The sequence below is a fragment of the Drosophila eugracilis genome, unplaced genomic scaffold (assembly GCF_018153835.1).
Source record: "Drosophila eugracilis isolate 14026-0451.02 unplaced genomic scaffold, ASM1815383v1 contig_367, whole genome shotgun sequence".
NCBI lineage: Eukaryota > Metazoa > Arthropoda > Insecta > Diptera > Drosophilidae > Drosophila > Drosophila eugracilis.
Genome location: NW_024573224.1, coordinates 4,754,400 through 4,778,047, shown reverse-complemented (window position 1 = coordinate 4,778,047; position 23,648 = coordinate 4,754,400). Strand labels below are relative to the sequence as shown.

The 23,648-nt window shown below is 40.8% G+C and overlaps 2 protein-coding genes across 2 annotated transcripts in view; one reads left to right on the top strand and one right to left on the bottom strand.

The window, feature by feature from the left end:
• Nucleotides 1-1,066: 1,066 nt before the first annotated feature.
• LOC108113586 (ABC transporter G family member 20) overlaps nucleotides 1,067-23,648 on the bottom strand; it is a 45,811-nt gene continuing 23,229 nt past the window's right edge. The window contains exons 3-9 of the mRNA XM_017224231.2: nucleotides 14,798-14,957; nucleotides 13,911-14,173; nucleotides 13,592-13,685; nucleotides 7,188-7,615; nucleotides 6,779-6,998; nucleotides 2,441-2,618; nucleotides 1,067-2,381 (exon numbers count right to left, since the gene is read on the bottom strand). Coding sequence (XP_017079720.2) covers nucleotides 1,627-2,381; nucleotides 2,441-2,618; nucleotides 6,779-6,998; nucleotides 7,188-7,615; nucleotides 13,592-13,685; nucleotides 13,911-14,173; nucleotides 14,798-14,957 — 2,098 coding nt within the window. The 3' untranslated portion in view covers nucleotides 1,067-1,626. The remainder of the gene's footprint in view (nucleotides 2,382-2,440; nucleotides 2,619-6,778; nucleotides 6,999-7,187; nucleotides 7,616-13,591; nucleotides 13,686-13,910; nucleotides 14,174-14,797; nucleotides 14,958-23,648) is intronic.
• Nucleotides 18,553-19,887, top strand: LOC108113587 (protein phosphatase 1B). Its single transcript, XM_017224233.2, has one exon. It carries the CDS (start codon nucleotides 18,699-18,701, stop codon nucleotides 19,800-19,802), a length of 1,104 nt encoding a protein of 367 aa, XP_017079722.1. The 5' UTR covers nucleotides 18,553-18,698; the 3' UTR covers nucleotides 19,803-19,887.

Genomic DNA, 23,648 nt, shown 5'->3' with positions numbered 1-23,648 from the left:
ACACGTATCGGGCGACATTCTGGACGTTTCTAGGAGTTTCAGTTGTAATGGTAGCCCAATGTCTGACTGATTTGCGAGGATAGTGGACTCCGGGCCACTGGACATAGAACGGATAAATCGACTCTGAACTTTGGCATCGATGCAATTCGATGGAGAGCGACAGTCACGGAACCGGACGACATGTGGATCCAGTTAGTGTTGTTCCAACCACGCCCCATGCTGGCTGACCTACATATGCATATGTAACACCTAATAGCATAAGTCGCCCTGTGTGTGTGTGTGTGGCGTCTGTGCTTTTTTTATTGCCAATCGGTTACACTCAGAGAAGTAATATTTGCAATTTTTGAAAAAAGTGTACCCAAAATATTTGTTAAATAACGAAAGTCACCATAACCATAGGACTTTAACTGATATAAACAAGCATTTTTAAAAGGTGTTCTTAGCAATGATACAGTTTCCATATATATTTTCTTAGTGCACCTGGGGAGCAACACTTTCCGTTCGCTTCCTTGGCACTTTGTTCGCTTGTTAAGTTGAATTTTCGTGTTAAGCGGATGCTGGATACCGCCCACCCGCCGATGCACGTGTGGCAAGGAACCATCCAACCAACCACTCACCCAACCACCCACTCACTCAGTCATGGTCTACATGCATTTCCGGTTTAATTGATTTTGCCACAAAATGTGAAATGTGTCGAGGACGAGCCACCATGACACAACGCCCCTGACATTCCATCTCCCATCGGGAGGCCATCGAATAATGTCCAGGGTGAAAAGGGCTCTGAGCGTTGGCCCAGGCTGAGGTCCTTTCTTTTTGAGGTCTTTGATTGCAGATACTTGGTAAATAAATATTGGCAAAACCAATGACTGATTGAAAGGACCACAGGACCACTTGGCACCAACTTCGACAATGCAGCAACTTTGCCTGTCGTCGGTCCGGAAATTTCGCCCAGTTTGCTCACCAAGACTCACCAAGTGCAATCAGAGCAATCACAGACAGCCCTCCTATGTGAATAAATCACAATTACCGAAAGCAAAGCTTTCTGCAATAATTTCTGAGGTAAATCTCGGCAAAGTTTTTCTATCAATTTATTCAAACTTTTCGAATTTTCGTTCACAAGCTTACAACATAAATAGAATGTTTTGATGTTGTTTTGTGGGTGAATGTGGGGGGCATGAAGGGTATTATGAAATGGGGAAGGCTTATTCTACAAGGCACAACAATTTCCATACTTAGTGGTAATGGTGATCCGGAACCTATTGCCAGTGAAGGAAGGCTAAGACTAAGTACTAATTACTGGCTAAGAGAGCGTAAGTCTACCCTTAAGACCTAGTAAAATCATAAGAAATGGGCACAGGAAAAATTGTGATATCGGAGTGTATATCTACAATGTTTGTTGTTTTCACTAAACCTTTCATTGACTGGAATCTAACAAGTTTTTATTTTTAAGAAAATTTAAACAATGTGAATTGTTCTTAATATAAGGAAACTACAATTATTCAAATGTAAAACATAATAATTTTGGATCAATAATTTGTTTTAATGTTGATTTTTAGTTCAATATTTAACCTTCCAATATATCATCACAATTTTTCCTATGCCTGATAAACCCAGAAGAACTTGAACTTATCCCTTCTTGAACTTGAGGAGTAAGATGGTGAGTATGAGGAATACCAGGACCCAAGAGGAAATCGAGATAAAGCCATTGTAGACAACGGGATTGTCGATCCCCCAGCCACGTTGCAGGATGGATCTCATCGATTCCGTTGGTTTGGTGAGCGGCAGGAAGGCTGTGAAGAACTGCAGGAGCGGGAACATACCCTCTATTGGCCAGATGATGCCGCACAACATAACGATGGGAAGGAAGGAACCCATCGCCACATACGTGGCGGTTCTCTCCGTATCTACAGCACAGGAAATAACGAATCCAAAGCTCATGCCGCACAATCCATTCAGGATGCAAAGGGCCACCACTAGCCAAATGTTACCCACCAAGGTGAGTTCGAAGAAATAGAAGCTGACAATTAGGACGAAGATAGTCTGACTCAGCATCACCGTGAACTGGGTGACCACCTGGGAGAGAAGGATCTCCGGACCCGTAATTCCCGCCACCAAACAACGCTCCAACATTCCCTCATTACGGTCAATCAACATAGCTCCAGAGGTAACAGCCACGGCCAAGAAAAAAATAATGGTTAGGATAACTCCGGGGGCAGCAAAGTCCGTGAAGTTGGGATTGCGATACCCATAGACGGGCTGCTGGAAGTCCACAGGCACACGTCCCAGTTTTGGATTAACATCACAGTCGCTCAGCATGTCGCCCACAAAGTTGAAGAATGTGTACTGGAGATCGCGGTACAGCAATTGTGAGATTTGTTGATCTATGAAAAAGATTTGAATATTTTAATTTCACTAATTTGTATATAATTTGTATACTTACTAGACCAGTCCATTCGTACTGCCAGATCGGATGACTCAAGTGTACCGTCTTCAGCATAACGACCATCTTCTACTCGTTCCATTAGTGAGGCGGTGTAGTTAGGTTGGATCACTAAGGCGGCCCAGGCTCTACCTTTTCTCACCTCTTCATAGGCCATTTCATCATCAGTTACATATTTCTACAAAAAAATAAATAGAAATATATTGATAAAATGCCAAAATAAAAAGTAAAATAATTTTATTTTAGAATCGACCATCCAGAAATCTTAGCTTTTTGGGAGAAGGGACCAAGTCGGTAAATGCCAGCAGTCAATCAAATGCTCATTCAATTAGCTTAAAAAGTCATTGCACCTGCCAGACAGATGCCAAACGGCTGGGTATTGTTTTCGCCGTTGCTGTGCAATTAAAATCGGAGCCGTTGAATTATTGAGTAACGCATGTCGCGATTCCAGGGCTCCCCATCGCAGTCAGGATTTGGGGGTATTCGGGGGGTGCCTTTGCCTGCCCACGGCACTTCCTTTCTTGGCAGCTTTGTGAGCTGTCTCTTTGTGCGTCCCGCTTCATTTCCTGTCGCATTGTTTGCTGCATGTGGGGCGTTCTGTTCAGCTCAGTGTTCAGCTGTGTACTGTTGTGTTCTGTTCTGGAGCAACAATAAAAGTAACTCCCTGTAATTAATGTGCGTACTTTGCGCCAGGCGATAAATTCAGCGAGGCAAACAAATCAACAACAAAGGAGAGGCGTTTTCGTTACGTTGCGCTGCGTTTCGTTGCCTACTTTTTGGCGGACCCTTGTTGTCAACAATATGTTTGTGTTATCTGCAACAATTTCATTCCACTGTGAAATAAATAATGAACTGAAAGTAGAGCAGAACCCAGAATCTTGAGCTAGTTCCGGCAAGTGCTCACACATTTATTAGGTTTTGCCATTGAACTGGAGGGCGTAAAACTTTTGCCTAAACTTTTCGCCAGTCACTTATGTCCTACAACAACCACTGGAATCACAGCCAAGGGTCTGGCCACAAAAACCGAGCTGCGTGTATTGGCATTTGTGTTTGGGCTTAGTTCAGGCAATTTTGCGGCTTCGATCTGCAGTTATTTAAACGAAAATGGCATAAGGACAGACGCCTCGCAAACAGGCGTGAAATTTACGCAATTGCCGACTTAATGCCACACATCCACACACACACACACACGCTCTCCGATTTCGGGGCCAAAACAAGAGTGTGCGGTTTAATTGGCCTCATTAGATTTGATGGCCCCGAAAGGGATGTGTGTACATTTGAGTGTTTTGGCCAAAACTATGTTGCCCGAAATGGATTTGAATTCTCAGCAGAACACCTGAAGCAAAGATTTTGGGTCGAGCCTTGCACTAGAGACCTGGAATAAATTATAATGTGAAAAGCCATGGCTACAGACAATCAAATTGCTGCTTCTGAACAACTTTTATGCTACTATTTAACCCCCAACTTCAACATTGTTTATGACAAACTTGAGCCACAAACTATGCGCAAATGAAGTCAACTTGGTCAGAAGCTCGACGCAAATGAGCTCGAAAGGAGCTTGGAGAAAAACTTTCCCCAGCTACCTTGGCAATTTTTGTTTCGACTTTCCCTTAACTTGCCTCATAAAATCTTTCTGGCTGTTGGATAAAAAAGAGAACCAATGAAGCACTTTCGAGCACTTTCTTCAAGTAAAAGCTTGTCGCTAATCAAGTGCCATCAGAAGCGTAGTAAAAAAGGGATTGCAGTAAAATTACATAAAAACCTTTTTTATCTAGAATTAAAAAATTAACTTTAGCACCCATTCTACTGGTTTTTAATAAAATCATTATATATAATAGTCTATATACTCGTATGTATAACTTCCCCCATTAGAGGTTCTTAGATTTTCTGCTGCACCGAATAGCATGAAATTGGCCAGATTCTCCTTAGCACTAATGAGCAACATTGTCATGCTTAATGAACTTTTAATTAGAAGCAACGAAAACAGCCAACGACATCGGCTGACCACAATATGTTTTTCAATTTTCCCATAAATTAAGGGGTATTCAGCCCTGGGGTAAGTTTGTAAAATTATTTCTGCCACCATTCAGGGAGCTGCCTCCTGAAAATGTCGAGGTTGTCCCGTAAAACAAAGGACAATTCTTGTGCCTTTAAGACAAGGGTGAACAAAATGCCTTTGATCTGCTAAACACATAACCACAAGGCAAAAAGTCGAAAACAATGTTTGGGACATCGAGAATTTCGTTTTTTTTTCATTTTTACTCCGCTTTTTGCTTGGCAAAAAAAAACAAAAAACAAAGCACTGAAAGTCTCCAGCAGAAGTTTTAATAGACGAGTTGACTGATTGATACTTTAAAAAACATACAAATTTTAATGAATTTTCTATTTTAGTTCGCCACTCATCAGTTATTTATAAGATTATTTACAAAAGGTAATTTCTTTAAATTTTTAAAAGCGAAATTTCAAAAAAGTAATTCAGTTTTAATTAGGCTCAACAGCTGTGCAAGGAACCTGTCGCTCTACTAATTTCCAAGTCTTTTAGATAAAAATATCATACCCCAACTCAGCCCGGTCTAGGTGGTAGGGAAAAGTGGTATTGAAAAACAGAAAACGCTTTTGCCGTCGATATTCAAATTTTTTTGACCCTCCCTCGAGGTGTGCCTGAAGCTTTACCATCCTCGCCAGGACTGTGAGAAGGTGAGCTGGGGCAGGGTTTTTGGCCAAGTGCTGATGGCACGTTGATATGCTGTTCATTGACCAAAATTAACTTGGCCTCGTCTCCTTCTTTTCCTTTCGTTTCGGGTCTTTTGATGCGGCCTAGAGATACACGGTCGCGTATTATTTTCCCTTCAGTTTTCTCTTATTTTTGTCCGAAGTTATACAAATTTAGTCAGATAGCCGGCGGTTGGGGATGCTTTTCAATTTCCAAAGGTAAAAAGTTTTCCTCGCAAATTGCCAGTTGAGGCATGCGGTTGGTCGCTGGCCTTATTATTTCGGTCTTTATTATATTGTTATTTGAAAATTTTAAAAAGTTTAGGAGGTCACGGTCTGTTGGCGGGATAATTTGATAGGACATTGAGATCTCGATGCTGATTTTGTTTTATTGTCTTTCAGCGGAACGCAATTGATTGTCCGAATGGATTCGTGGAAATGGTTGAGCAGAAGAATAACCTTCTAACAAGAACTTTACAACCGACCTGCTAATAAGTTTCAATTTTGCATGAATGCTCTGCAAACTAATCGTAAAAATACCCACACTCTCGGCGCTACTTTACTGTTATTACGCTTATTATAGTGTCTAATGTAAAATGCATGAAATCGTAAGCCAGGACTTCGAGTCCTCGAACCGAAACGAAACTCAAATTAGGCAACAAAAGCGACTTTGTTTTTGAAGCGTAATTTGCAATAAATTGCCACAAGCGGCTTTCCTTGGCCTCAGTAATTCTGCTCTGGCCTGTTCTGTTCTGTTCGGGCCCACTATTTCTGGCCATCGCCGCCCATGGCAGGGCAGTAAATTTATTGATGATCTCGACCGACTGGCCGACAGTCGACTCGGCCTGTTGTTGCTGTGCCAAAGATAAGCAGCTGTAATTTGTGTTCGCCAACACCAAGGGCAACGGCCAAATCGGAGGCAGGGCCAATGGCAGCATCCTCTTCATTTTGCATCGAAGAAGGAGGAGGTCTTAGGGCAGTGCTGACGAATTATGCTAAGGAATAATCCAAGCCAAATCGTATTTTGATTAGAAATTTTTTATTAAAAAGAAAAAATATATAGTCCGGAATGGCGTTACTTGTTTCCACAAATTCTCTCTCATTTCTTGATCTTATATTCATTCTTCCAAACTAGCTAGTTAACTGTTTGTTAACTATAAAATAGCCAAGTAAACAGCACTGCTTAGGCGAAGACAAAGCCAAGTATATGGAGGAGGTGATTTAGGAGTGCGGCAGGGCGAAATGATGTGTGCAGTAGATTGAAGACCCGGCAGCATCAGCCTCTACTTGGACCCAACAGGGGGACCCACTTGGCTGTCCACACAAATTGAAATAAATTACAGGAGCGGCCAGCAGGGCGTACGTATTGGGAACTGGGGCCCTGAATATAAGCCACATGAGTGGTTATTGTAAAGTTCGCACTGCACAATTTAACCAAAAAGCCAATGACAGCTGATATTGTACCCCCGGGCTGGGAGTTGCATCTGCATCTGCACATGCCACTGCCTCACCTCCGAAACAGCCTGATTTTCAACCCCATCTGCCAATGTCCTTCTACTCTCGAGGGGATTGTGAAAAGGGAGGGCGAAATGGTGAAGTCGAGTAGGTAATTTGCATTGCACTCACCACAACCATGCTCTTGTTCTTGACCAGCATATCGAGATAACGGCAGCTCAGCATCGTCTGATTGCATCCGGTGTGCACTGGACAGAATTGTTCCATAATCATTTCCCCCGACATCTCGTGATTCGCTACGGCCAATTTGAGGCCAGTTGGATCATGGCCGATGGCATAGCAGAAGAGCAGTATCTGGACCACGGGCAGGCCCACGATGAACAGCATCACCCTGCGGAAAAGTCAGCCAAAGTCGGTTAACAATTGATGTGCACTAGTAATCATAGCTTATGACTGTGTAACGTGAGTGGTACGAGCTTCGTTTAGATGAAAACCAACCACCACTCAAAAGATAATTGCCCTTGATGTCTAGCAATAAGTATCCAAAATTTCCTAAATCTATGAATAAGTATTAACTTACCCCACGTTACGCATCATCCACAAGAAGTTTTTCCATATAAGGGCGTGTAGGTGATGAGACTGCATCACATGGAGATTGTACCAAAAGGATGTGGGAGTTTCCTGGGGTGGTGGCAATGGCGGAGCTGCTGGGGCGGTAGTACTGATCGGATCCCTGGCCGCCGAGGACATAGAAATATTATCGCCGAACTCGCCGGAAATTTCAGCGGCATGCTGTTCGTCAGACATGTCCAAAGCCGGATTGGAAATAGCCGGCACCGTGACTTGTTCCACAATTTCCTGAGCTATCGACGATCGTCGGCGTTTACCCATGTTTTGCAAAACAGAGAGCTTTAGGAAAACATCCTCTAGAGAATCGGCATTATATTGCTGTCGCAGATAATCAGGGGATTCCTCGGCAAGCATTTTTCCACCACGCAGTAGACCAATCTGCAAGGAAAATGGTATATTGAATGAGTTTACCTAATATCTTTGCTTTAAATTATATATACATATATAAAGATAAAGAATATTTAATTAAATATCTTGCCAAAATCGACTTGAATATCTATATGTCCTCGAAATTAAGTTGAAATTGATTTGTGTGACATCCCTGTTTTGTCAGTCAATTGATTTGGAGCGTGCTCTAGCAAAGTGTCGTCAAGCCAATTAAACTTTTCGACTTTGATGCGACTTGCCAGTCGTCCTTGTCCTTATCCTTGTCCATGTCCGCGTCCAAGAATCTTTGTCAAAGTTTGCGCCCTCTATGCACATCATGTTCTTGTTGTTGTTGTTGTGGATTGGAAGTCGATGTCGTTGTAGATGTGTCGACGAAGGTTTATCGACTCCCATGTTCGGCGTAATCCCTTGTTCACGCAACGTGCGGAAATTAACTTAATTGATTTCTGTGTCCGTACATGACCAGCCGTCATCCCTTTAGTCCTTCAGCAGACAGAAAAGTTGGTTGCCTGTTCCAGAATTTTGCCATAGAGAAGACGTTGCTGCTTGTTCATCAATTCCACACGAAATGGATGGCTTCATTAGGCATGCACATGAGTGGGCTCCTGCAGGTCCTTGAGCCCATTTTCTCCCCCGTATTTTTCCGACTGCACAGGCAAATTCTATGCTAAATAAACCACAGAAACACACCAACACACACACACACACACCCACACATTCAGCTAGTTAGCAAAGTTTTGCCACTTGATTTGGCTTCGTTCGGCTCCTGATTTTGGCCAGAAAGGAAATCGCCCATTTCCCCCGGAGCTTGTTGTGTTTGGGCCAATTCGACTGGCGACTGTCTTTTCGGCTTCTCAGGGCCAATTAACGTCTTAATTGAATTGCAATGGCAAACTAAATTACGGTCTTCCTGGCGAAGCAGCCAATTGTAATTTTATTGGCCAACTGTGTGATATGCATTATTATGGCCGGCAATTTTGCATGCCATAAATAATTTTCCGTTTGCCTCGTGCCCAACACGCAGAGGAAATTGAAAAATGCACATGATATTTATGGCTGGGTTCGTAGGTTGCCTTAACTGCGAAGTGGGCGAAGTTGAAATTTATTCTAGAAAACCTATGTATGCTAGCGGTGCTAGCCGAATAAATCTTCGATGTTCATCTAAAATTCCGAAAATTTACATTGGCTATGTGTTTTTACATAAGAATTCTTGAGGCATTTCATTAGCGTTCAGTTTTTATAAGATAATATATGCAGCTATAAGATAATAGTCTTCACCTATATCATTCTGAGTTTTCACATTTTAAGACATATTGACTTTGTGGAATACCAAAATTAATCAGAGTTTAAGTTAAAGGATTAAAAATTCATTTTTAAAACATTGTTTATCAATAGATACCTGAACTCTCCTCCACTTCTTTCTGCTTATTAAGCACCTTAAAATCCTTTTAAATTGTCGATTTAATCCGTGAGTACAAACTATATGTGAATTTAAAATAACTTCTCTTTTTTATGATACAATTCTGGCAGCTTAATGCTTAATAACAGGCCGCGTGCAACGTAGCATTAAAGTGGCAATCAAAGTGGTTGAAACATATCAGCACTTCATCAGCCAGTGGAAAACCAGTTGGTAATGTTATTTTTTCTTGGTTATTGTGTATCTCCTGTCACTCATCAGCTTTAGCAATTATTCAACTGTCCATTTGCATTTCGGCAGAGTCGTTTTTTTCTTTGTATATTTTTCCTTTTTCTGTTGGCTGCTCGAAGGCAACATGCGGAAAATTACGCGACAAACAATAAGGATAAAAAAATGGGAAAAACGGCAGCAATACAAGAGGAAATGCAACAATATCAACTATTAAAGGCGCGCCCAGGAGGGAATTCGGGGGTTCCCCCAGCCAGTAAATGCTGGAGTAGAGTACTCGTAACAATATATCCATCACATAATGTTACGCTCCCTGATTTCATTTATTAGAGCAGAAAGTGCTGCATGTACAACTGGGGACAGTTGGAGGCGAAGACACGCCCCTCTGTCTTCGCTGTGCGGCCATGTGGCGTATACGCGATTCCCTCTATTTTTTGTCCTGGTTTTCCTCTTTTTTTGTTTTACGGCTACTTTTCCTTTTTTCCCAACGCTTTTATTTTGCTTTTTCCTTTTTTTTTTGGCAAACCAACAATTTCCCCTGAGCCAAAGGCAAAGGCAGCCCTGCTGACATTAAATTTAGGGAGCAATGTCTGTCAAAAAAAGTGAAGCGCTGCACTTTGTTAGGAGCGAGAGACTGGAAACCATTTGAGATTCTGTTGTGTGGGCCGAGTTGGTTGACCTCGTGGTCTGGAGGTGGGTGGAAAGGTTGAAAGGATGAGTAGGCGGTGGACTGGTATAAGGCTTATAACCACACCGCGAACTTTGATGTGGGTCGTACTGTCATCGTAGGTGTAACATTTTTTGTTTAAACAAATCAGAAAGTCAAATTTTTTTTAATTTTTAAGAAATACAAATATATTAAGAATTTAAAATCTTTAAATTTACTTCGAAACTTTTTGACATATAACTTGTATAAACTGTTTTGATATAAAGTTAAAAGCGATTTAAAAGATTATTTAAACTAAAGAAAAAAGTACTTCACAATGCTAAGCTGTTATTGTTATACATTTTTATTTTTCCACAACAGATAGTTCAAAAGCATCAAAGAGCAAAGTTGCATTTACCAGAATAACAAAATCCCTCTGTGGCCTACTTTCCCAGCTCCATGTAAGCTCACTGCTCTTCAATTTACCAAACGAAATGAAAACATCTCAACGTTGCAGTACTGTATATTATTGTAATAAATAAGCCTATATTTAATATCTTTATTTTCGCACATTAAACTTTGATAATCGCATCAAAATTTCTGGTCCATTGTGAAGACGATGGCCGTAGAAAATGGCATATGTTGCTAACGAGTGTGTGTGCCGAATACTCTCAATCACATACCGGCAGACACGTACAAATTTTTAATGTCCATAAATATTTTTCAATTAAAATAAAACTTTTAATCGCTGCACCATACAAATAGCAATAACCGAATTTAAGCACGGCAAAGTTTTAACAACACTCTGGGATGCAGTCGTAAATGCATTTTACGATTATGTTTAATGCTCCTGCTTTTGTTTGAGTGCATCCTCTGCACCAGCAGTAGAATCAGAAAAAACTAATAGCTGTTTTTGCCGCCATGCTGCGTATATTTCTTTTTATTGCCACATGAATTTTCAGCTTATAAATTGCCAGCATGCAATAATCACTTTAATGCCCCAGCTTTTTGAGGTGGTGCGGGAAATAGATCAAGTGCCATGTAGGTGCCAATTGGAGTGGCTTACTCAATCAGGCTCCAAGGGTAGTTAAATTTATGTCCGTCTGTCTGTGTTGGCCTGTGTATCTGTCTGTCTGTGCTGCATTGAGCTCGAATTTAGCAGATATGGGCCGAGGGAATCCCATTTTGGACACGCAATTCTGTTGACTCAACAGAAAAAAGTGCCCAAAACAAAAGGCAGGAAGAAAAACGCACAGAATACACAAGGAAATCCAGCAGAAAAACTCTACGGTGAACTCCTCGTGACGTGCAGAATTGGCGAAAAATATGTGCAGATAACTACCTTTTGCCAAGTCGAACTGAAGATTCCTTCTCTGCTGTCCTGGGGACTCGACTTGAGCTGGCCGAAACCAAAGCGTGCCACGAAAAAGTGACAAAGCTGAAAAAGCAATTTGCTGCCGGCCATAATACTCATACACTGAAAACAAATTCTAATGAAATGACAAATATTTCTGTCTTTTGGTGTATACTATTCATGACAATAAGAAATTTCATATGTCAAATAACCACTTTTAATTGATAGTTTTTAAATTAATTACTTTTTAAGTTGGTATTCTTTCATCATTTTAAGATTATTCATCATTTTCTCACTGTGTACTATCAGCCAGCTGAGGCGTGCACAATCTAAGCTGAGACCCTGCTTGCTGTTCCATTTGAGCTCAGCTGCGAGGCCAACACGTGTTCAATATGAGCAATTAAACACTGTCACCAGAAGTTACACAGACACAACAACTTCTCATTCCGCTTGATGTGGTCGTGGTCCTAGTCCTAGTCCTGGTCCCATGGGCTTTGCATATAAGGACATAGGATGGGAACTTCTTCCGCAAGTTGGTTTTTTATAGAACCCATAAACCATAAATTTGGTCTAACAATTCGCATTAAATTCACATTTCAACGCCTGACGCTTGGATTAACTTGGCCAGGATGGCTCGTTTTCGATCCTGGTGCCATGTTTTATAGACTAGCACTGTGACTGCGACTCAGTCGATTGTTGTTCTGCTTGACACCCAATCCCAGGGCGATTCCCGAAGTGCCAAATGCTGAATGTCGATTGCCCGCAAACAAAGGCGACTTTTCTATTCCTGCCAGTGATTTTGTTTATTGGCCATAACTCTTTACCGCAATGACTTTTGGCGGCATGGCGGCATGACAACGGATTCCCATCCGGCAGATCACGTGGGGTGGTATAAATTTCCAAAGGGTTTTGTCGGTTTGATGGGGTTTCGGAGGTGGCGAAAACGTGTTTGTCAATTGTTGGCAGCGGCACAGCATGTGAGCCGTTTAACACCGTGAATATCCTTGGGGGTCAAGTAGGGTTAGAGGGATCAAGCCGGAGTCCTGGTTGATAGTTTCTGTATTACGGGAATGCGACCCAAAAGACTTTAATATGAATTATGCTTGAATAAAGAGGGTTTTTGGGGCTTATAAATTGATTTAGTAAAATATATTTCTTTAAATGCAGTTGATTAATATTTCCTGCTGCTCAATCAATCATACGAATATGAGGAATCAATATATTGAAAAGTTTCGTTCCCGAACTCGATTTTTGTAATTTTGACCATCGATTTGGAGAAAATATCATTTGTAAGGATATCTTAGATTGGGGAACCTTTTAAGCCCTAACAAATTGCACTATAATAAGAAAGAGATACATGAAATGAAATATTTTGTAATAATAAATACTCCTTAAAGTCAACCGTTTTGATGAATACTTTCTTGCACCCAATCAATCACATTAAACGGGCTTCCTTGTAGAGTGTCTCGAGTGTCGATCTCCGGCCCAATTCACACTTTCTTCGCCGCTCTCGACATCAATCTTTTCCAGAGTGTTGTCATTGATATATTCAACCATCTCACACTCCACTTGAGATTGCGTGTGTGTTCCTGGGTAAGGATTCTGCTGTTTGTTTTATGTGTGCATATCCTGTGCGTGTTGCCAAGTATCCGTATCTCAGCCTGTCGCTTTGGCCGTGTATCTATCTGTCTATCCAACTGTCCATTGTGATGGGCGTTTGTTTGCGAGCTTTGTCACGATTTATTCTTTGGTTCTTCCTTTTTTTTTTCTAGCCTGGAAACGGCAGAGTTCATTGTTTGCTGCACGCATTAAATGACTAGCCCAGTTATATTTCCCTATACAGATCTCATCTGTTTCGCTGGTGGCATAAATAAATCTGAAGTAAATTTTTGCAATGTGTCTCGCTCGGAAATGCCTCGTAAATCGTGGCCATGGCCGTGGGTCAACAGAGGCGAAAGCTGCCAGTAATATTCTACTCCTCGCCTTTCCTCTTTTTTGTTCGTTTTTGGACAGGACACGGATTTGTTGCAGCTCGCAGGATACAAATTTGCCAAGGGGCAGGCGGAAGCACTTAGCGCCGCATGTTGACAGCACTCGGCGGAGCTGATAGCTGAACTTTCACCTTGGCAGTGGCAGCATAATATTGCTCATACGCCGCATATTACACATGGATGTGCCGTCTGGCCATAAATCACCCGGGATGAACAATGCGTGGGCGCCCAGAGCCATTGACACTTGCCTGCTATACGGCCCCTCCCTTAACACTGAAAGCCCCTTGTGCAACCCTCTTATCACTTTCCCGGTAATCTTCCGGCTACTTACCATATGCGCCTGGGCACACTCGTCGATGTAATGCGTGGTGATTATCACAGTCGTGTGACCATTTTTCGTAATGTCCACCAAATGATCCCAGATGCTGTAATCAACAAGATGAAGAGTTAATAAGTTGTCATATACAAGTGCACAGACGGAAAAGTATCAGGAAAATCAGTCTTTTATCTTTGTATCAGAAAAATGGTCCATTGCTTATAAACATTTTCACATTTTTTTACTGTTTTAAAATATTATTTTCTTTTTGAATAATTCAATGACCGTGGAATAAACTTTTCCTGTTTAGTAAAGATTTGTTTCTCGGATTTACCTTTGTCGCAAAACGGGATCCACACCCACTGTGGGCTCGTCCAGGATGAGGAGCTCCGGTTCATGGAGAAGGGCCACCGCCAGACTTACTCGCCGCTGCTGGCCACCACTCAAATTCTTGACAAATTTGGAAGCATTTGGCAAATTGAGCAATTTGAGCAGGAATTCTGTGCGATCCGCGATGTCGCTTTTGGGCATGGCCGAAATGATGCCGAAGTAGATTAAGGTCTCACGCATCGTGAACTCGCCGTAAAGGGCTATCTCCTGCAATAAACCGAAAGTGGAAAACGGGTGTTATTTTTTCTCTCCGGCAAAAAAACATCTCCACTAAAAAATCGAGCTCATTCTACGGCTACGATGTTTTACGACTCCCCTTTCCTCAGCAAACTTCAATGAAAGATGGCAATTTGGCTTTTTCTGAGCAAAATATATGACAAAATCATAAGAACAGCTAAACAGAAAACCCCTAAAAAAACCGATCTGTTTTTTATATTTTCTATGCAATTTAATTATCTAAGCTTCCAAGGTGTCATAACTAAATAAAACTGTACAAGTTTATGATTGAAGTTTTTGTACATCTAAAAAAAGCAAATAATTTGAATTTAAAATTGCCACCTCTGTTGTTAAGACATAACGAACTGCAGTGGAGTTGAGTTATTCTTCTGGATTGTGAAAATTAAAAGTTTTCTCGCCCCTTTGTGTGAGTGGGGCATTTAAGAGTTTGGGTATATGTTTTCTTTTGGGCTTTCACCATTTTATTGCGTTTATTTAATTTAGTCGCCTCTGGCAAGGGGTAATAAAAAGCACATGAAAAATTCACAAGTTGGCCGGTGAAAAGTGGAAAGTGGAAGGCAGAAAAGGCTCTGTTTTTCGTTTGGGTCAACTCACCTGTGGCATATAGCCAATCCGGGGACCAGGAACACCGGAACCACGCGATCCAGGTCGTCCGCCGAGCACCCAAATCTCGCCAGAATTTAGGCGACGTCGTCCAACGATGCAGCTGAGCAGCGTTGTTTTCCCGCATCCAGAGGCACCCAGAAGACCGTATCTGCAATTGCACACGGTTTGTTGAGCTTAAAGTCGTTTTTATAATGAGATGTACGTATAAGCGCGCGAAGGCGTACATGCATGCAGATGGCTTTAAGCAGGAGCGGTTCAGTTGCATGGAGCGCCAAAAAAGATTCGTATTTTTATATTATATATGGAAATGCTAAATGGTAAATCGTTTCAAGAACTCAATAATAACAAACATTATTTTTCATGTTAAAACAAACTACAAGGACTTGGTTTTTAATTAACCAAATTTTCATAAAAATTAAATTTTGAAAAATTCTTTAAAGAAACTAAAATTTTAAATTACATGCGACACAAAGAGGTCCTATGAAAATCCTAAATTTTCCATTCTAACTCAACAAATTCCTTCTATTCTCTTTTTAAACTAAATTATCTTGGGTATTTTCCTGGTTAAATTCTTTTGGATTTCGAAGAAGATTAATTACAAGTAAATCTGAAAATTCCGACTGAGGGAAAACCTCTTGAAAAATGGCAAAACCTATCGGAAAAATTCAACTGCCCTGGCAGTACATTTAAGTTGGGCCCAAAAGGAGGCCAGAATACTGCTGGCCAGATAGTTGGATATTTTTGGGGCGACTCCACCATGCCCGTGTGCATGCCGCTCAAATATTTTAAGCACTCACACAAAGACTCGGCGGCAGGTGCACTTACCCATACAGATGCAGGCATATATACACACACACACACACAGACACACTTGCAGGGGCACAAGGATGAAAAGCATCAGGTGAAAAATCAACTGTGAATAGTTTTGCAAAAATATTCAGGCGCAAAAAGTTTCATTGCTCGGTGCTCGGTGTTCTCTGAGCGCTCTCTTAGTGCCCGAAAGTCCCCTGCCCTCTCTCCATTTTCCATCCGCTTTTCCCTCGCCCATTTTCCACCCCATTTTCCAGCATCTCCTCTATGTATACCCCTCACATTATCCACCTGCACTATCTTCATGTTCAGGTTCAGGTCGGTGTGGTATGTGCGCCGCTTATCTCGTGTGTGGAGGAGCTGTTGCAAAATATATTTAGGGAATGTTTAGCACAGCTTAGCGCGCCAGTCAGCCTCCGCCCACAGCCCACCACCGACCATTTGCCACCCCCTGAACAACCTTCCCCAAGTTGGCGTATTTTTTATTACGTGCGCAGCGCGCGAGTTTAGAAAATTGTTGGTCTGGCAGTTGGCAGTTAGATGGCGCAGGGGTCAGGGGCCGAACGGTACGGGGGTCGCGGTTTGAGGTCGACTGAGGTGTGCAGGTGGGTGGGCAGGTGTGTGTTTAGCCATGAATAACATGCAGGTCGATTGCAGGTGGGGGAAAAAGAGCCACACTTGTATAAGCCAAAGCAAAAGCCAAAGGGGTAAATAAAAGCACAGCTCTGCTCCGTCCAGCTTAAGGACACCCGAGTTGGGGAAAAAAAGAGTGGGAATGGTACTGGGTGGGAGGATGCTTAAAACTCAATGAGAGGGGGAGGAGGAAAAACAAGCATCGGGTTGGACAATAGAGCCAGATATGATTTAACTCTCCACTAAACTGAAGCGCTCAGATAAAACTAACTAAAAGTGGATAATTTGTTGGCTTTAATTGAGTGTTTCAACTCAGATGAACTTTGGCCAGATCAGCTTTGTAAATTAATGTGAAAATAACCTGTAGTTCATTGTATCCAATTTAGTGCAGTTGTAGTGCAAATGGAAATAGATTAAAGTTCTATAGAAGGGTTAATCAGAAGAGAATTTAAATATAATTGTATTTAACGTAAAGTTGGGATAAAATAAACTTATAAGTGGTTCCAAATAAAAGACCTTAAGATGATTTTAAAGTCTGGATCATTATAAAATTCATATTAAATTCATGAAAACGCTGATGATAAATAGGTTGTGAGGTTTAAATATCTGCAGATCCATTAAGCTCATTGGCGAACACTTTTAAGACCATAATTCGATTCTCTTAGCATTTTCCCAACATTGTTCGGTACTAACGAGAAAAAGGCGACTTGATTTCATTGTCCGCAAGCCAATTCAATATTGCCGCCCAGTTTTATTTCAGTTTCCTGTGGCAAATTCCGCTGCTTTGCATGCAATTGCCTTTTTGCATATCGCATAGCATAAATCCGATGCCATAAAGCGTTAAATGGGCGAGTGTCGTGTTAGAAGAGGTCGCTGCCATAAAACTTTGCAGTAACCTCAAAGGTAGACGATGAAAAAACATTCCAAGTCACAAATTACCAACATTTACCTGCGGTGTGCGCATATTTTAGCCCCTTAGTGAGCCCTGTTTTTGTCCACCTTCGTTTGGGGGTTTTTGCCCGCAGGAAAACAATGCAAACAATAAGCAGCGATGCAGACGTCGACGTTGACGACCCAAGTTGATGTTGATGTTGATATTTCAACCCATTAACCTTTTTTGTTTTTTCCTCTGTGCATTTAGTCTGAGCTTGATGCATTCCGCAACTCATTTCTGGATGGCCATGATTGATGATTTCTACGTTCGTTTGTTCATTTGTGTGTGTGTCCAAATAGGTCACTCGGCATGCATTTCGGTGGGAATGAATTATGCGCTAATTAATTGACGGCTGTCGTTCCCAAGTCGCGTGATTTGCAAGGATCATTAAGTCCATATTTGGTTTTAAAATTACTTTTCCGCTCTCCTTAAGCTGGTAATATGTCTTTGCGACATTTGCTAATTAAAGATATAGTAGTCTAGCTATAACTATGATCTTGTAGAGTTTAATTTAGATTTATAGAGACTTAGAAACTCTGACTTTATAGTCAAACTTTAAAATAGAGTATAAATTTCATAATAACAAACAAATTTTTAATCACTTTTAGCGGGATGTTTGCTTTAAGTAGATTCGTAGCACCCATATCATTTTATGCCTGCCTTGCCACGACACATTGACGAGTGCAAGGGGAAAATCTGGGACAGAAACTGAGATGGTTAGGGCGCTGAAACTTTGCACTTGACTTTAACAATTAGTTTGTGTCCTCCCCCATCCAATTCGGAACGAGTTTCAGCCCATTCCTCACCTTTTGCCACCCGATTTCATTAGTAGAGCTAGGTGTAGTTGTTGCTAAGCAGCGCGTCACAGGCAATTACAGGGGCGGTAATGCGTATTTAATTAACAAGCTTACTTAGTAGTTTTCCATGGAAAATTTAGCTCATTGTTCGCCAGAATGCGACCGACTCGACTTGGAGCGGTGTAGTGGCAGTGTCGGGGGAACGAACTAACTGACATTTAGACTCTCAACGAGTCGGTAACGCTCCCTGCTGCCTATTTGCCTGTCCAATTAAACGGTAAACTTTTCTTATGGCCATTCAATTCCCACACCAAGCTCTTCACTTATTCGGTAGTTCAGCTTCGAAGGATGCCTGTAATCGAAAGTTTTTGGGGTACTCCAAATGGAAGTCATCCTCGAGTCTGAGCCATGAGTGAATAAGGGGATCCATTGTGTGTTTATGGACTTGATGCTAATTGAATTGTCATCGATTAATTGAGCCTCGCCAAAGACTCCTGAAATGTGCAAAAGCAATAACTTCCAGTCGCCTGGACTAAAGTTAGATGCTCTAGAAAACAAAAATTTTGCCTACACTGAACAAATATTGTACGTTTCTTTTGCTTAAAGGAGCTTCTGTCTAAAACTTCAACTGGTAAACATAAATGATAAAAATAAAGCTCGGAAATATTAATACAAATTTAGAGTGCTTTTAAAAGATCGCCTTTAAGGCAATAAAATGGGTGGCTTTTTGGAAAAACCGGAAACTGAAAAGCATGTTGAAGAGGGTTCCGGAAACGATCTGCGATATTGCATATGTTCTATGCAAGGCTGGCGCCTGGAAATGGAAGATGCCCACACAGCTGTTTGCAGTATAAAAGAACCCTTCAATCTGTGGTCGTATTTTGGAGTATTCGATGGTCATGCTGGTAATCATATATCACAATATTGTGCAGGGAACTTGCTTAACACCATACTAGAAAGCGAAGATTTTGCAATGCAAAAATATGAAGCTGGGATACGAGAAGGTTTTTTGCAGTTGGATGAGGACATGAGGAAGGACTATCAGGACCAGCCAGGTGGTTCGACGGCCGTATGTGCCTTCATCTCGCCGGAAAAAATATTATTGGTCAATTGTGGAGACTCGCGTGGTGTTATAGCGCGAAATGGAGGAGGTCTTACCAGCACTACGGATCACAAGCCATTTTCTCCCAAAGAAAGAGAACGCATTCAAAATGCCGGTGGGAGTGTTATGATTAATAGAGTTAATGGCACTTTAGCAGTTTCCCGGGCATTAGGAGATTATGAGTTCAAAAATAACATGACCAGGATGCCTGCATCTCAGATGGTCTCCCCAGAACCAGATATTATAGTTCGCAAACGTACCGAAAAGGACGAATTCATAGTACTGGCCTGCGATGGAGTTTGGGATGTGATGAGTACCACAGATGTCTGTCAATTTATTCGTTCGCGTCTCTTGGTAACCAATGATCTACCTTTGATTGTCAACAGTGTTCTAGACATTTGCCTGCACAAGAGCAGCAAGGATAATATGACCCTGCTCCTCGTACTTTTGCCTAATGCACCCGCAATCGATATGGATGCCATAAAAGCCGAGCGAGTTCTCGATCAAAATATTGCCCAAATAGCGAAAGAAGTCCTTGAAAAGCATGAAATCCATGATTTTGAATCCCTTATTCGTCTGATGAACAGAATGGCCAATAATATTCCAAATCTTCCACCAGGCGGTGGTATTTATGCCAAATATTATATTATCGAGAAGGTGTTTCATGAGAAATTTCCTGATGCTCCTAAGGAAATTTATGATTATTTTACTATATAAAGTTTTTGTTGTGAATTAAGAAATCAAGATAGGGAAATTAATTACACATTTGTTCACAGTTAGAAACTGACTGATTTGCTCCGCAGTGTACTATTCGTTTCATTCGTTTCTTCATAGGCTCTCAACACTCTTTGTTGGTCAAAAGAAGTGTAGCAACTGTAGTAGCAACAGCTGTGTGTTATGGCCATCCGATTGCCAACTTGTTTCGTCAAAAACAATGGGACAACATGGCGTATGCTTGATTTTTTCAATTAGATACAGACGCACGCATTACGCATACGCAATGCCTGCTGTCGGACAGGAGAACAATCAAACTCATAAAACTCAGACAAAGACTTAGTAACAGATTCAGAAGCGGACCTTTTCCCGGATGCCTGGTAATAATTAAAATTTGCCTGCCACAAAGGATAAGTCTCGAAAGACAGAGAGTGAAGTAATGCCACAGAGGGGCCAAAAATGAAAAGTTATGAACTACAGCTCGGGCAGTTACTGGTCCAGTCCAGTTCAGTTCAGTCCACTCTACAAAATCCACACCCATGTACAGTACGTGCCACAATACACAACACTTGACCCAAGCAGTTGCAACAGTCATAACAATGACTGCTACTCCACTGTTTTCTGTTTTCAGCTTTCTGTTTTCTGCCCCCGAACAGCAGCTGTCCATTTTAATTTTCCAGCTTGTGTAAATAATTTAAACAATTCCATGTCCAGTCCGACAGGAATAAGGCAAAAAGAAGTGCCGGGCGGAAGAGGAAAGTGCTCGGTTATTATTTGTTACCTCGACTCCAGTACAGACTTGGCCTATTACTTGCGGTTGCCGAGTCAGCATTTGTTTAGCTTTCTTTGTTTCCTTTTATTTCTTCTTTTTTCTGCTGCCTCGTCTTCTAACCAAATATTTTCGCTAGCCAAGTGAGCCAGTTTTGTGGGAGTACATATAGAAAATGAGTTACTAAATAAGCTTTGGAAATATGTCAAATTATTCTTTAATAGCTAGCCAATGGCTTTCTTCTTGTTGTAACTGTTTCTTAAATAAGAAAATACATTTTTTAAATTTTAATTGAATTTATGAAATAATTTATTTTTAAGTGTAAAGTTTGCGCTGGCATGAGAAAACAAATGAAAACAATAACATGTGGCCCTGGATCCTCCGGTCGTCCTGCATCCCGGCCCTTCGGTTTGCTATCTGCTTTTGAGAAGACCTTTCACCCTGGCTGGATGCACTCATGTCCAGTTTTGTTTGTTTACTTTGTCTGGCAGCGTGTCTGTTGCATATCAGTGACCAGCATATCGTTATTTTCCTATAATTTGGACAATTTTCAGAAGGGTTCGCATATTCAAATAGTTTCTCTTTCATTTTTGGACTGGCTTTTGGCATTTTAATCAACTTGTCTTGGATGTAGAACAATTGCTTATTAAATGGTGAAATCTGAAAGAGGGAAAGAGAGTTTATCCTAACTTCTGACTGTCTGGCCATTTGGTTTATGGAACTTTGGCCAAATATTTGACTTTGGTTCGGGCCGCTCGACAACATTTGCAACATTTTTCTATTTGCTTCGTTAACCGCACACGAACAAAAAATAAACGTGGTCTCCCTGCGACTGAATGTTTGCGAAAACTTTGTTTGCCGCCCGTCGCTGGCCATAATGCTAAACTTTCTTGCGCTCAAATCCAGTTTTTTTCTGTTTTTGGTTTGCTGTTATTCGGACTCTTTTATTTCATTCCTTTTGTCAAATGCAGACCAAACCAATTACAAAATCCACACAGCCAGGGAACCAAACAGAACTGGGCCAACACAGGGAAGAGCAAAGTTTGGCTTGCAAACAATTGCAATTTATTAAGCCAAGAGCCAAGCAAAGCGCAAACAATGTCCGTGTCCATGTGGCCAGCATAATTAAAAGTAAGTTCAATGCGCTGCTCCAGACAACGAAGGAGAATCTCGGCTAGAGATGAGCAAAGAAATTTCAAATATTTGCAATTTAATTTGCATTCAAACACAATTATTGCGGGAGATAATACAGTTTAGGAAATAATTAGACTTAATTCGGTTAGCTGCAGAGACTAAGAGAAAATTATAATTGAATTGTGGTCAAAGGGGGAGAAGTGGAAAACTCAAAGAAAATCTCGAAAATCTTAAAGAGTTTACGAAGATAAAATGAACAGATTAGCCAAAATGGAATAAATATTAATGACGTTTTGAGTGGTAGAAAGTTGTGGCTTTTGACTCTAAGAAACTTAATGGTTATAATATATGTATGTATGTATATATATATGTATATATATGTGTATATATATACTTATAATGAAAGCCCTTAACCCTTTATAAGAAAACTATTTAAGATTGTTTTTTAAACTGTACCTTCCTACCACAAAATGTAGTAATTTATTCCCTGCCTGCAACTGTAAAGTTTCTGCAATACTAAACCATATAAAATGGTTATGTTATTTTTTTATGATTTTTACCCTCTGGTAAAACCCTTTTTATTTCTTACTTTCACCTTCCTGCATCAGTCAATCGCCACGGAGTACGAACTTATTATGCACCACCGCTCTTGCAAGTTGTAATTATGTTGCAATAAGTTGGCCCGGGCTCGAATATGTGAGCAGACACTTCCATTGAGAGTCAGTTAGAAGGTCCAAACAATAGGGTCACTGATTAGTTCTGAATTTACTGCTGATTAAGATGCTTCCTAAAAAAATTCACCGCTCACTCTCGCCGAATGAACTTTTCCACCAACTTTTCGCGCTTTCCCCTGTCTGTTTCAGTGTGCTCTATGCTCGTGTGTCCACTAACTTTCTGTTGAATTGGCAGTTTATGAAAAATTCAAGGACAGACATTAATTTCAAGACAACTTCTAGGGGCAAGTCTATATAAATTACACAAAATATACGTAAGTCAACCGGAAGGAACAAACACTCTTGAAAGTCAGCAGTAAAGATGAGCAAACAAATCAAAAAATGCTGAATTGGCTATTTTCTATTCAGCTTTGACTTTATTAACCTCTTCATTATTGGTTAATTCGGTTTCACAATTTGTTTAAGCATTTAAAATATATTTTCTCTTTAATAGATTCCACAGATGGGTATTAAATGAAAAGCCAGAAAACTCTTTTTATTTCGCTTTAAATATGTTAGATAATGAAAAACCTTTATGACAGTTTATTTATATAAATTTTTTCAAAAATGAATTAAAGTTAATTTATTATCTAATTAAATTCACATTGTGCTGCCTACCTCTAAACGAATTTAAAGTGAACTTTATTGTTGGATCTGAATGGCCATTTTGAAAATGTAATCAGTTGAACCCACTTAATTACAGTATGGGTTCATTCCCTTCGCATTCCCTTCCTTTGAACACACAAATATTTAGCCACTTTTGTTGTACCAATCTGAAATCACAGTGTAGGACTTTTGTTTGGCCATTTGTTTACAGGCTAAATGAAATCATGACAATGTAGCGTGAATCAACAAAATCAGCTGAGAGACAAATTGCCCCGAACACGCAGCACCATCGAGTGCAGCTTCAAACATCGGATGTATCTATATACATATGCCAATTACTGTTTTTTTCCTGTTTTTCTTTTTTTTGATGTCGTAAGCCTCGATTCGTTGCTGTTCTATTGACAAGCTAAACGGATCGGAGTTAGGTCCGTGTGGGTATTTATTTAAATTTATCGCATTGAGCTGTGCGTGCGGATGCGAAACCAATTGGAAAATTCCTATGCAATTTGGCCGCGTAGATTCCATGTAATTAACAATTTAGCGATTGCAATGGCAGCCATTTTGTCAGGGGTGCATAACAATGAGCGAATAAAATGCATTCGCTAAATAATGCAAATTCAGTTTTGA

What these genes read in the sequence shown, in the direction of transcription:
- LOC108113587 (XM_017224233.2), top strand. Translation starts at nt 18,699, where the DNA reads ATGGGTGGCTTTTTGGAAAAACCGGAAACTGAAAAGCATGTTGAAGAG.